Source organism: Mustela nivalis, assembly GCF_964662115.1.
Source record: "Mustela nivalis genome assembly, chromosome: 9".
Lineage (NCBI taxonomy): Eukaryota > Metazoa > Chordata > Mammalia > Carnivora > Mustelidae > Mustela > Mustela nivalis.
The window spans coordinates 65,748,294-65,762,606 of record NC_139028.1 but is presented as its reverse complement, the minus strand read 5'-3'; the positions used below and the strand labels follow the sequence as shown (position 1 = coordinate 65,762,606).

Genomic DNA, 14,313 nt, shown 5'->3' with positions numbered 1-14,313 from the left:
TCATTAAGCATTTACCTTCAGTTCAGGTCATGATCCATGGTCCTGGGATTGAGCCCTACATCGGGCTCCTTGCTCAGTGAGGAATCTGCTTCTCCCTGTCTCTCTGCCTTCCACTCCCCCTGCTTGTGCTCTCTCTCTGTCACATAAATAAATAAAATCTTAAAACAAACAAAAAGAGTCTCAGCCAGGAACCACAGGAAAAATAGAAAAAGAGAAATTTAAGAAAAATAGCCAAATGGGTAAGAAATCATTTGTTTTATTGATCGAGGTAAACACAAGACTCTCTTCACCAATGTGAGACTTCTCAATAAAGGAGAAACATAATTTTCAAATCTGGGTCTTATTTTTCCCATAAATCTAGAATTGCTAGGTCTGAAAAGCAACCTTCCTCTGTTATGCAACCATCCACATTGACAACAACAAAATCCCCCAAGAATCTTAGGTCCTTGAACTTATTAGTACAAGAGAATAGCAATTATGAGAGCAAGAACACATATACACAAGCACTCATCATTCACCCACAGTGACCTGGCCACCAGCTAAATGGGGCCCAATTAACAAATAAGGAGCTGACCCATTTCTTGGGGAAAAGCTAGTGAGTGGCTAGAAAGAGATGGACTGAGGAATGTATATATCATCCTCCCCATGTGTCAGTGTGATAATGTAGGACTAGGGGCCTGGAAGCTGGAGTGCATAATTTCTCTCTTCATTGTCACTATAATTATTATATCAGTGAATATTGGTTACTATCTTGCCAGCGTGCTGATAAAACATAGCCCATAACATGCATCTCTCTATTCTACAATGCCCAGAATGTGTGTAAACTTTCCATTTATATGGATAATTAAGGTTCTTTGCTTTGCATTTAATGCCTATGGGTCATTAGTCATTTGGGTTAGTAGCTAAAATCCTTCTGTGATTATATAGCATTGTCCTGTATTTACAGACAGAGAAAGAGATTTCAGTTTTCCTCTGAATATGGCCCCAGGGAGATGCACATTTTAACAATGGCCCCACCGCTCAATTTCACTTTGCTATAAAGTCCATGGCTCCAGAACTGTAACTTATTCTCTCTCCAGTGGTAAAGACAAGGAAGGCTCCTCTTTCCACATAGACCTGGTAAGAAGGTAGAGAAAGGTATTCATTGTGTTGACTTTATGCTTTGACTGTTACCTGTTCACAAATATTCATATGAACTTCCAGAAAATATGGTAACATTAGGATTCACCTTGTCTTCAGGGATCCATATAACACACAGATATCTGACCCTGAGTAGAGTATAGAAAATATTGTAATAGTTTTTCTCAGATATAATGAGAACGTGAGAACTGGAGTTTAAAAAGGTACTATAGAAAACCACCCCAAAGGGAATGATGATATATATGCTAATTACAGGTATTTACTCTCAGATAATAAACATACCTAGTATTTTTAAAAGCTTGATTAAAAACATTAATACTACAATAAATAATATTGCTATTATTTAAGTCTTCGTAGATTGATTTTACAATTTAAATGTTTTGCTTTCAAGATTATTTTTAACTTTTTAATTGAACAGCTTAATAACATTTATAACATTTCTGTGTATATTTGGCTGCCTCATTTTTCCTTATAATGTTTACTGAGAACCTCTATCATGTTCTCAAACCAGCATCCATCACTTCATACTCCTTGAACAGCAGTAAATTTCCCACTCTTAATTCATAAGGAAGAGAAAGAAGAAAGAAAGAAAGAAGGAAAAAGAAAGAAAGAAAGAAAGAAAGAAAGAAAGAAAGAAAGAAAGAAAGAAAGAAAGGAGGGAGAGAGAGAGGGGGGAAGGGAGGAAGGGAAGGGAAGAGGAAAGGAAAGAGAAAGAGAGAAAGAGAGAGAGAAGGAGGGAGGGGGGAGAGAGGGAGGAAGGAAGGAGAAAAGAAGGGTGGGAGGGAGGGAGGAAGAAAGGAAGGAAGAAGGATGGAAGGAAGGAATGAAAAGAGGGAGGGAGGGCGGACAATCAGGAGAAAGGGAGAGAAAAGGGAAGGAAGAAAGGGCGAGAGGGAGGAAGAAAGAAAGAAAGGAAATTATAACATATGACATAGATGACTTTTGGCGATATTACACCAAGTCACAAAAGGACAAATACTGGGTGATTCCACTTATGTGGCATATTAGAAGTAGTCAGAACTCTATAAAGAGATAACTAGGGAATGAAGAGTGAATGTTTAATGGTGGACAGTTTCAGTTTTTCAAGATGAAAAGAATTATGAAGATGTGGGAGGGGATGGTTGCTCAACATTATGAATGTGTTTAATACCACTGAACTAGACACATAAAAATGCTTACAATGGTACACTTTATATTAGGTGTATTTTACCACAATTTTTAAAAAGGAAAAAAGGAACACTAAGTACATACTGCTTTATAATTTTCTCACTTAAGCTTCCACCAATCTACCCATTTGCCAGTTACCCTCAAGGGTCAGTGGAATGATGATCCTCATTTTTTTGATAGCTAATTACCATCATATTCACATTCAAATACTATCTATATTCAATCACCTACTACTTTCTGTATCAATTAATCACTAGTTTTCTATATTTTCAATCTCTCACTATCTTCTCTAACTTTACATTTCTCTAAGTCTGTCCACTCTTGTAAAAATCCTCCATCCACCTATGGTCTTCTTAGTGATGGCCTATTTCTCTCCTTGCCTTCACAGATGAGTTTCCAGAAATGATATGCATTGTGCCTCTACCACTTATTTGTCCCTTCATCCTGAAGACACTGTAGGAGGTTCTCAGCTTTCATTGCTGGACTTCCAACTGTTTTTTCTACAGCCACCATGCTCTTGGCTGCATTTGAAATTTTTTTTTAATTGAGAATATTTTTTATTGAGACATAATATAAACACCATAAAATTAACCCTAACCCTTAAAAATATATAACTCACTTTTTATAGTTTTAATATATTTACAAAGTTGTGCAGCAGCACGATCTAATTACAAAATGTTTCTATCACTCTGGATAAGTTTGTTTAACAATCACTCCACTTTCCCCTCTATCTCTAGACCCTGTCAACCACTACTCTTTCTTTTTTTTTTTCTTTTGAAATACCTTTATTGAGGTATAATTGACATAAAATAAATTACACATTTAAAGTGCATAACTTAACAACCTTTGACATATGTACATACCTGTGAAACTCCCACCATAGTCATGATAATGAAAATAAAGATTTTTTTGTGTCCTTTTATAAACCCTCCCTCTCTGAACCTTGCTCGAAACTTTCCCTTGGGTAGCCCAGGATCTTCTTTGTGTAATTTTAGATTATTTTACATTCTCTAGACTTTCTTTTTAATTTAAATTCAATTAATTAACATATAATGTACTATTTGTTTCAGGGGTACAGATCTGTGATTCAGCAGCCTTATATAATACCCAGTGTTCATTACAACACATACCTCCCCAATGTCCATCAGCCAGTTACCCCATCCTCCACCCCTCCAGCAACGCTCAGTTTCTTTCCTAAGATTAAAAGTTTCTTATGGTTTGTCTCCCTCTCTGGTTTTGTCTTATTTCATTTTTTCCTCTTTTCCCCATTGATCCTCTGCCTTGTTCCTTAAATTCCACATATCAGTGAGACAATATAACTGTCTTTCTCTGCTTGACTTATTTTGCTTAGCATAATACCCTCCAGTTCCATCCACATCATTGCAAATGGCAAGATTTCATTTTTTGATGACTGCATAATATTCAATTGTAAATATATACCTCATCTTCTTTATCCATTCATCTGTCAATGGACATCTTGGCTCTTTCAATAGTTTGGCTATTGTGGAAACTGCTGCTATAAACATGGGGGTACAGGTGCCCCTTCGGATCACTACATTTGTATCTTTAGGATAAATACCCAGTAGTGCCATTGCTGGGTCATAGAGTAGCTCTACTTTCAACTTTTTGAGGAATGTCCATACTGTTTTCCAGAGTGACTGCACCAGCTTGTCTTCCCACCAACAATGTAGGAAGGTTCCCCTTTCTCCACATACTCATCAACATCTGTCATTTCTAACTTGCTAATTTTAGCCATTCTGACTGGTATGAGGTGGTATCTCATTGTGGTTTTTATTTGTATTTCTCCTAGTGATGTTGAGCATATTTTTATGTGTCTGTTGGCCATTTGGATGTCTTCTTTGCAGAAATGCCTGTTCATGTCCTCTTCCCATTTCTTGATTGAATTATTTATTCTTTGGGTGTTGAGTTTGAAAAGTTCTTTATAGATTTTAGATACTAGCCCTTTAACTGATTTGTCATTTGCAAATATCTTCTCTCATTCTGTAGGTTGTTTCTTGGTTTTGTTGACTATTTCCTTTGCTGTGCAAAAGCTTTTTGTTTTGATGGAGTCCCAATTGTTCATTTTTACTTTTGCTCCCCCTGCCTTTGGAGACATGTCTAGCAAGAAGTTGCTGCAATTGAGGTCAAAGAGGTTGCTGCCTGTGTTCTCCTCAAGGATTTTGATGGATTCCTGTCTCACACTGAGGTCTTTCATCCATTTTGAGTCTATTTTTCTGTGTGGTGTAAGGAAATGGTCCAGTTTCATTCTTCTGCCTGTGGCTGTCCAATTTCCCCAACAACGATTGTTGTCTTTCTCCCATTGGATAGTCTTTCCTGCTTTGTCAAAGATTAGTTGGCCATAGAGTTAAGAGTCCACTTCTAGGTTCTCTATTCTGTTAAGTTGATCTAAGTGTCTGTTTTTGTGTCAGTACCATACTGTCCTGATGATTACAGCTTAGTAATAGAGCTTGAAGTCTGGAATTGTGATGCCACCAGCATCTCCCTCAATTTCTTTCATGACTCTTCTACAGTTTTCTGAGTACAGATCCTTTCCCTCCTTGGTTAGATTTATTCCTAGGTATCTTTGGTTTGGGGTACAATTGTAAATGGGATCTACCCCTTCATTTCTCTTTCTTCTATCTTGTTGATGTATAGAAATGCAACTGATTTCTGTGCAATAATTTTATATCCAGCCACTGTACTGAATTCCTGCATGAGTTCTAGTAGTTTTGGGGTGGAGTCTTTGGGTTTTCCACATAGAGTATAACCTAACCACTTAAGCAATTCCATAATGTTGTTCATATAATACCCAGTCATAACACCATCTCTCCTGGCTTTAACATTTCCTGTAAAGCTGTCTAGCTTCATCTTGCTTTAGCATATATAATCCATTCCAATAACTTCTGTGGAGTTCGTCTTCATTGGTTTTCTCCTGTAAATGTACTCTCTGAGGGTGGTTCACCCAAACTGTTTGATTAAAATGACATGTATTCAGTGATAACTCTGAAATGTTCTGGAGATTTTTGCCTGGAAATTCGCACCTTTGTGGACACTGAAGATCCATGGATATCTTTAGGTGGGTTTCCCATAGTCATTTCATATATAACATATTCAAAATTGAATGCACTGATATTTATTATTTATTATATATTAATAATCTTCATAAAAATCTTATGATCTAATGACACTTAAAATTCTATCAATATAGGAAATAATTATCATCAAAATGTATAAGATTATTTAGACATATTTTCCTTGAATTTAAGAGTAAAAATATTTATATATATTGAGTATTATATACATTTAATTTATAATTAAAATAGTGTAATTTAGAGTTTCTCAATGATAAAGTACTAATCCATGACCTAGACAGCTCTCCTAACCAAAAGAAAATTTATCTAGATATTTTTGTGTGACAATGTAATTTGTTATTTCTATAGGATATGATAATTGTGAGGACAAATGCTACAAATCCAGAAAAACATGGAGATCTTAAGCAACCTGACATCTAAATTTCCAACCTTCTTGCTGACTGGCATTCCTGGCCTAGAGTCTGTCCATGTGTGGATCTCTATCCCTTTTTGTTGTCTCTATGCCATTGCCTTCTCTGGGAACAGCATGATCCTATTTGTCATCATTACCCAGCAGAGTCTCCATGAGCCCATGTACTATTTCCTCTCCATGCTTTCAGCTGCTGACTTGGGCTTGACTGTTTCTACAATGTCAACAACATTAGGTATCCTCTGGTTTGATACAGTTGAAATCAGTCTAAATACCTGCATTATCCAGATGTTTTTTCTACATGGATTTACCTTCATAGAATCTGGGGTACTGGTGGCTATGGCCTTTGACCGCTATGCAGCCATCTGTGATCCTCTGAGATATGCTACCATTCTCACTAATTCTAGAATCATTCAGATGGGCCTGTTAATGATAATACGCACTGTAGTATTAATAGTACCACTACTCTTGCTCCTTAAGCCCCTTAATTTCTGTAAAGCTAATGTCCTTTCCCACTCCTACTGCTACCACCCAGATGTGATTAAATTAGCATGTTCAGATACTCGGGCCAACAGCATCTGTGGATTAATTGATCTCATCCTGACTACAGGAGTAGATACACCATGCATTGTCCTGTCTTATATCTTGATCATTTACTCTGTTTTCAGTATTGCCTCCCCTAAAGAACGACATAAGGTTTTTAACACCTGTGTCTCCCACATTGGAGCAGTGGCTGTTTTCTATATCCCCATGATGAGCCTGTCCTTGGTGCATCGTTATGGTCCATCAGCCCCCAAAGTTGTCCATTCGATGATGGCAAATATCTATCTGCTTTTGCCTCCAGTGCTCAACCTAATCATCTATAGTGTAAAAACAAAACAGATTCGCAAGGCTATATACGCAGTCTTCTCCTTACAAAATAAGCAGAGATAACTGCTTAAGAAAAACCTAAAAAAGTGACTTTGACTGTAAAAGGCAACTCTGGTAGGTTACTGTCTATCAGATATATTTTTTTGTCATTTTATTCCTTTATTCAACACATATTTGGAGATCATTTTTGTGTCTTCAGTCATAAAATATGCTACACCCCAAGAATTTTATAGTCAAATAAGGGAAACATGGAAACATTAAAAATGAAATAATGAAAATACTCAAAGAAATTAACATTTAGTGTCTACTTTATATTATGTGTTCTACTAACAGCTTTTAAGACATATTCCATTTATTCTTCAAACAGCTCAGTGAAATATATAATAATATTAGTTACATTTTAGAGATGAAGAAACTGAGGCCTAAAGACATGTAAGCCATCAACCAGACAACTAACATGGCTCAGGGTTGAGATTTGAATCTAGACTCTCTGCATGTTAGATGTCACAGTATTCACTAGTGTCTTAATACTCTGCCAAAAGCATCTAGGAAAAATATTACAAGATCAAAAGTAAGAACTGAGTCTTCTAGTTCATGCATTATACCTTTAGAAAAGTTGTGTTGTTTTTCCTAGAGTATACTTTAGCTTGTTTTCTTCACTTACAGTTAATAGTCCAAAAGATAGGAATAGATATGTCATGCCATGTAAGCCATAGATCGGTATCTAGTACTGGACAGTTAGTAACCCAGCTTCAAGAATTAAGGGCATTTGCTAATTCATTATAGGAAATGGGAACTTTAGAGAACTGGATAAAGTTTGAGGCAGGGTTTCTTAACCTTTTTTAAAGCATAATTATCCCTATGGAATCTAATGAAATCTATGAACCCTTCTCCACAGAAAAACCACATATAAGCACGTTCATATTTTCCATAAAATTTCAGAGGCTTCACAAGTGACACAAAGGAGCTACTATAGCTATATTAACCAAACAAAGAATGAAAGGTAAATAATTCATGATGCTCAGCCTATAAGTGGTTATATGCAGCCATACCTAAGATATGGTTCTTACATACAAAAAGATTTTTTGGTAAACATATCAATTTAGGGGACACGCAGAAACTTAAAACTCAGTTGTATAAAATGGTAGAAAAATGCAGAGGAAAGTGGAGGTGGAAACCTGATGTGTGTCACATCAATTTAATTGAAGTTGGAAAAGTAACAAATAGGAGGGATGTTTTATGTATCCCACAAACACTGGAGGAAGCAATGTGCTGGAGCCAGCACACATCAGCTTGCAAGCGGCCATATTGTGCAACTCATCTCAACTCTTGTATTCAACAATGTCATATTGGCAGTTTCAAATCATCATTTATACCTAGGAACTGACAAATACTACAAATAAGGACTTTTTATTTTTCAGAGATTCAGTTTACCAGCATACCAGTGATTGGGAGCCAACTTTATGCTTGGCTTTGTAAGAAGCAATAGAAATTAAAAGTTGGAAGAAACATATTCCCTGCACTCAAGAAGCCTAAAGTCTAGTGTGTGAAGCAGTAACATAGACAAAAAAAATATAAAGTAATTAAAGTAATGTACTAAATCTTGTGAAAGTTGATAATGCAAAATGATACCTGTTGTGTTGCCATCTAAGTTGAAAATGATTCCAAAGGTAAATAGAGAAAAGTGTATTTTGGAAGCAAGTCTGTCGAACAATGTGAGAAGTACTCTGTCACCATTTTACTCTTCGTGAAAGAATACTCTCCTGAGTTTTAAATTCACAGGTTTGATCTGGATATAGCACTGAAGAATATAAAAACCTAAAACTTTACTTCCTTTTTTCTTCACTTTTCTCTATCCATCAGATTCTTTTAAGTGAATTTAGATGGTAAGATTTGTATTAGCTGCTTAAAGAACATCTTTTGCTTGAACAATACTATTGTATAAAGGAATTGATTTGTAGATTTGGTTTAGAAATTTGGGTGTGTTTCTTTCAGGAAACAAAAGGGGACTTTTGTTTTGGTAATTCTACATGCCTGTTAGCTGCATAGAGCTTCAGAGAGAGAGAACACATGAGAATATTAAAATTGAGGGACTTATATATTGAGAGGCTCAAAGGGCTATAATATTACAAAGCTTACTCCTAATAGCCTACCCAAGAAAAGACTATCTCTGGAGACCTACCTGAAATTGCAAGAGAACATGGTAATGGCAAAAGGGAATATTTTTTTTAATGTATTTTGAAGACTTTATATGCTGCAAGCAAAATCTTGGATGACCTTACTTAGTTTGAGTTGTACTGTTGATTTACAAAATGTCTAGGATATTACCTATACATGATACTTAGTATAATTCATTAATGGGAATTGCATGGCTTAGTGTATAGAGTGGGCTTGGGGTAAATTTATTAAATTAACATTCTAATAAAGTTCAGTAGTTCAAGAGGGAACCATTAAGAAGATTCTCATAGTATGAGGGGTCTTGGTGGCACAGTTGAGCGAGCATCCAACTCTTGGTTTCAGCTGAGGGTCATGAGATCAAGACCCACCTCAGGCTCAGCACCTACACTGCTTGGGCTTTTTTTTTTTTTTTTCTTCCTCTCTTTCTCTCTGTATCTCCCCTCCCCCACTCAAATAAATAAAAAAATCTCTTTTTAAAAAGGTACTCATAAGAGAGTCTTGAAGATCTGCCTATTGGTTACATGTAGAAATAAAAGAAACTGTAAAGACAGGAAAAAATACAGTTCTGTGCATGTGAAGGCATTTGATTATTTCCATTATGTTTTTCCATACACTGTATATGTCCTGATTCTTTCTTTCATGTACAACTGTTGTGTTTCTTGCCAATTTTTCTCTCTGCAATTGATCCATCCAATAAGCTTTCATCTGATCAATTATGGAAAAAATGGATTCAAAATGTTTCCTTCAGAAGGATGGATCAAGTTCTGTCAACCTTAATGCTTGCTTATCTACTTCATTATCCATGTGTTCCAAGTAGACTTGTGTTCTTACCATTTGTTGAATGCAACAGATTAATTTCAAATTGAATCATGCTTCTTCCCACCCTAAAATATTACATTCATTCCACATTTTCTTTTAATACACATTGTATTCATGATTCTGCTTCTTTTATGAACAATTTTTAACCAATAAAATAAAGTGGCTAAGGGAAGTGAGCACACTGGGATGAATAGATTATACAAGTTCAGAAGACCTACCCTAGATTGTGTTCCAGGAGAAGCCTAGAGGACACAGCATCCACTGAGTACATTAGGAATCAGCTGCAAAAATGATATCGGCATCACTGAGAAGAGGTTCTTCTCTGCTGACCAGGGATAATATGAGATGCAGTCACTGAGCCAGGCTTATTAATAACCCTATATATAATAAGGTCTGAACAAAACAGAGTCTAGGTAATCACCAAAAACCAGAGGGTAGCAGTTATTATAAGAACTGACAAGGTCCAAAAGCAAGCAAGAGAGCTTAAAGTGCAAGCAGCTGGGGCGCGTGGGTGGCTCAGTGGGTTACGCCTCTGACTTCAGCTCAGGTCATGATCTCAGGGTTCTGGGATCAAGACACACATCATCAGGCTCTCTGCTCAGCAGGGAGCCTGCTTCCCCCTCTCCCTCTGCCTGCTTCTCTGCCTACTTGTGATCTCTCTCTCTCTCTCTCTGCCAAATAAATAAATAAATAAATCTTTAAAAAAAAAAAGTGCAAGCAGTTGTGGAGATGTTTAATAGAGCATGACATCTCTGGGGGCAAAACAGACAAATAGCTAATGAGGGGCTAGGTAACATTATAAAAAGGAGACAAGAATGGATAAAAAGGAGATGGGAAGAACTGTCATATTTTGAGGTAAGATTCATCTTGAGTTGAGGAGAAAGATAAAAAAAAATTCTGGTAGAAGAATTATCTGAGACTATCAGGCAGTTCTAAACAGAATTAGTCAAGGTCATTGGGTATCCCCAAGTCAACATCATCTGTTAGAGGAATTCTGTATCTTCTAGGAATGGGCCTGCCTTAGTTTCCCTGCCATATTCAGTTACTGGCTGAAAACAGCTCATGGAAATGTGACCTCTGTGGAATATGATGATGGATTAAGAGCTCCAAACTGGGACCAAGAGATAATGAGACATGTGAAGGGCACATTTAATAATAAGCATATCTATCAAATTAAGAGGAAAGTATGTAGGCAGTACAAGGAGGAACCAAACAACCTAACCTTGTGACAGAGAAGCCAGAGCAGCTCTGGGATGCTCAGGAGAAGCTCAACAGCCTGCCATGTCCTCAGGTTCATGGGCCTCCCTTAAGGTTTTAAATACTCAAGAAATGGAGTATCAAAGTGAAGGATATGAAAATTTTGGTATTGTTTTTGTAGCTTTTCTATCATATAAATTATTTTGAAAAACAGTGTTAAGAATTCTCATGAGAGAGGACTGGGTAGCTCAGTCAGTTAAGCATCTTACTCTTGATTTCAACTCAGGTCCTAAGATCAAACCCCACATCAGGCCCTGTGCTGGGCACAGAGGTGCTTAAAATTCTCTCTCTATCCCTCTGCCTCTTACTCACCCCTATTTGTGTGCACTCTCTCTCTAAAAAATAAAAATATAGGGGTGTCTGGGTGGTTCAGTCATTAAATGTCTGTCTTCAGCTCAGGTCATGATCCCAGGGTCATGGGATCAAGTTCCACATTGGGCTCTCTGCTCAGCAGGAAGCCCACTTCTCCCTCTCCCACTCCCCCTGCTTGTGTTCCATCTCTCACTCTCTCTCTCTCTCTCTCTCTCTCTATGTCAAATAAATAAAATCTTTAAAAATAAAAATATAAAGATAAAAAATTCTCATGAGAAAAATATCTGATTGACCCTTCTTGGGCCAGTATCTAAGTTTCTGGTATTGCTCAATCAAGTTCATGTGTACAAGACTAGTATATTGAGCTCACTTCTATGTTTGGGTCTATCAGGAAAGGGGAAATATTTTACCAAAGAACCATCCAACACCACTCATGTATCCACTCCTTATCCAAAAGAGTGTATTAAGAACATTTGATTAATGACAAATATCTTTAACACAATGGCCAGTATCCTAATAAATAAATGATTGACTAAATAGAAAAATATTTTCAATTTGAAAATTTCCCTTTAGCAAAACTCATCAAGGCAAAAGTACAAGGAATACAAAATCACTGATTAGATAAATAACAAGACAGTTATGTAAATTTATAAAATGTAAACACATATATTAGCATGTCATATCTTTCCTGCAGGCGAGCAGAGACAGATTCAGGTATTTTGAAGAAGTGATTAAAAAATAATCAAGATTAAAAATCTACTTCATTAGACACAGAAACAGTAAAATTTTCCTCATGTCTACATTAAGATTCTCCATGAAATTTTCATGTTTACTATATTAAAGAATTACTTATTCTGACAATTACTATTTCATGAATTCAATATAATGCTAATTCTTTGCTACTAATAACAAATAATGCTATACACCATTAAGCCTTAAGAAAACATAATTCTTAGTCTGGGACAGTTTATGAGAATTGAAGAAAATATGCAAAAACTACAAAATGTCCATAGCAACTTAACTCTGTATTTTTGTACTCATTGCTCTATGTTATATTAAGTAAACAGAAAAGAAGTCCATTATACAAAACCAATTTCCCCCAAATTATAATTTGTTCATTATTCATTCAGCAAATATTTATCAAGAACTACTGGGTCTAAAAATAGATAAGACATGAGCATATACTATCATGAAACATTTATAACCATATCTTCCTATCAAAATAATCCATAAATCCCACCAGCACCTCAAATTCAGCAACTCCAAAGACAAATTTATTGTGTTTCTTTTACAATCTGTTCTTTCTATGGATGAATGGAATTATCCTTGATAATGAAGAACGTAAAGTGATTAAGAGTTTTACTTTGAAAAACACCACCAACCTCCTCCAACCCCTGACAACTTGTCTTTCCACACTGAAACTGGTAACATATAACACAATGCAACTTCTCCGATGCTGCACTTACTATAACTTCCTCATTTCCAACTCCACTATTCTGTACTTTCAGAATCTGCCTGTACTATAGGCACACGCTACCAGGTATCCTTACCTTCAATCTCTCTTGCATTCTAATTTACCTCCTATGCAAAAGTCAGATTGATCTTATAATAGAATCACAACATTGCTTAAAATAATCTGCAATAGCTTCTCTTGTTGTTCAAGTTGTACCTAAATTCCACCAGCCAAGAAAACATTATGTTCTAACCCTGGGTAGCAGGGCAGTAGACCTCAAAGTGAGATTTTCTCTATCATAGCTATTCACAGAAATCTTTGTTTTCATAATTTTTTGTACATTTTTCAAAAAGTGGAAAAGCAGGGAAAAAAACTCATCAAAGATGGCAGGCAAATGGCTCAAGCATTTGAGAGAAGCAAGTAGTAGATTTTTAAGAGCAAGTTTCACTTTAAGATACTGATTTCAATTCGTTTGGATAAATACTCAGAAATGAAATTGCTGGATCATATGCTAGTTCTTTTTTAAATTTTTTTGAGAAATCGCCGTACTGTTTTCTACAATGTACCAATTTAAATTCCCACCAATGGTGTACCACTGTTCCCTTTTCTCCACAAAATGACCAACATTTGTTATCTTTTGTTTTTTGCTGCTGTTTTTTTTTTTTCCCTAAAGTAGGCATCCTAGTAAGTGTGAAGTGATATCTCACTGTGATTTTGATTTCCATTTCCTTGATGATTATTAATGTTGAGCATCTTTTCACATACCTGTTAACCTATATATAATAATACTGTATTGTATACTTAAAATTTGCTAGGAGGGGAGGTATTATGATAAGTGCTTTACCACATACACACACATAATAATACCATAGAGGGTGGGAGAAAACGTTGGAGTTGACACATATTTATATGGCCTTTATGATGATGATGGTTTCATGGTTGTATGCTTACTCCTAAATCCATCAAATTATAAATATTAAATATATATATCTTTTTATATGTCAATCAAACCTCAATAAAATGGTTCAAAAAAAATTTCCATGAAAGTTCTACTGAATAAACTTGCTAAATTTCACAGTAATATATATTCCCTCTGTAAAACATATTGACTGATGCTAGCAGCCAGTTGAACACTCAGCTCTTTCTCCAATTAGCAAGTCTTCATTTCCCCTTAACAAGTGCCCTGTGGGCTACTTGTTTTTCCTTCACCATCATAGTTATTATAATGGAAATTTTATACAGTGTATTAAGGATACAGTTTACAGGGGTGCCTGAGTGGCTCAGTGGATTAAAGCCTCTGCCTTCAGCTCAGGTCATGATCCTGGGGTCCTAGGATCAAGCCCCGCATCGAGCTCTCTGCTCAGCAGGGAGCCTGCCTCCCCACCTCTCCCCCACCACCCTGCCTGCTTCTCTGCCTACTTTGATTTCTGTCTGTCAAATAAATAAATAAAATCTTTAGAAAAAAAATACAGTTTAGAAAGATAATATAAAATTGCAATTTGCAGAACTACATTGAAAGGTCCTAACTCCACATAAAACAATGATGAATAAATTATACACATAAATGTCAGGTTAAAATAAAATATTCGATGTAGGTTAAAATTACTTTTATGACT

At 36.0% G+C, this 14,313-nt stretch overlaps 1 protein-coding gene across 1 annotated transcript; it reads left to right on the top strand.

Annotated features, from left to right (window-relative positions):
• Window positions 1-5,769: 5,769 nt before the first annotated feature.
• Window positions 5,770-6,731, top strand: LOC309840107 (olfactory receptor 51F1-like; the record flags this gene model as incomplete). The annotated part of the gene is given in 2 exon segments (XM_082682175.1): window positions 5,770-6,708; window positions 6,711-6,731. Coding segments are annotated over 2 exon segments (960 nt in total).
• Between the last annotated feature and the right edge of the window lie 7,582 nt (window positions 6,732-14,313).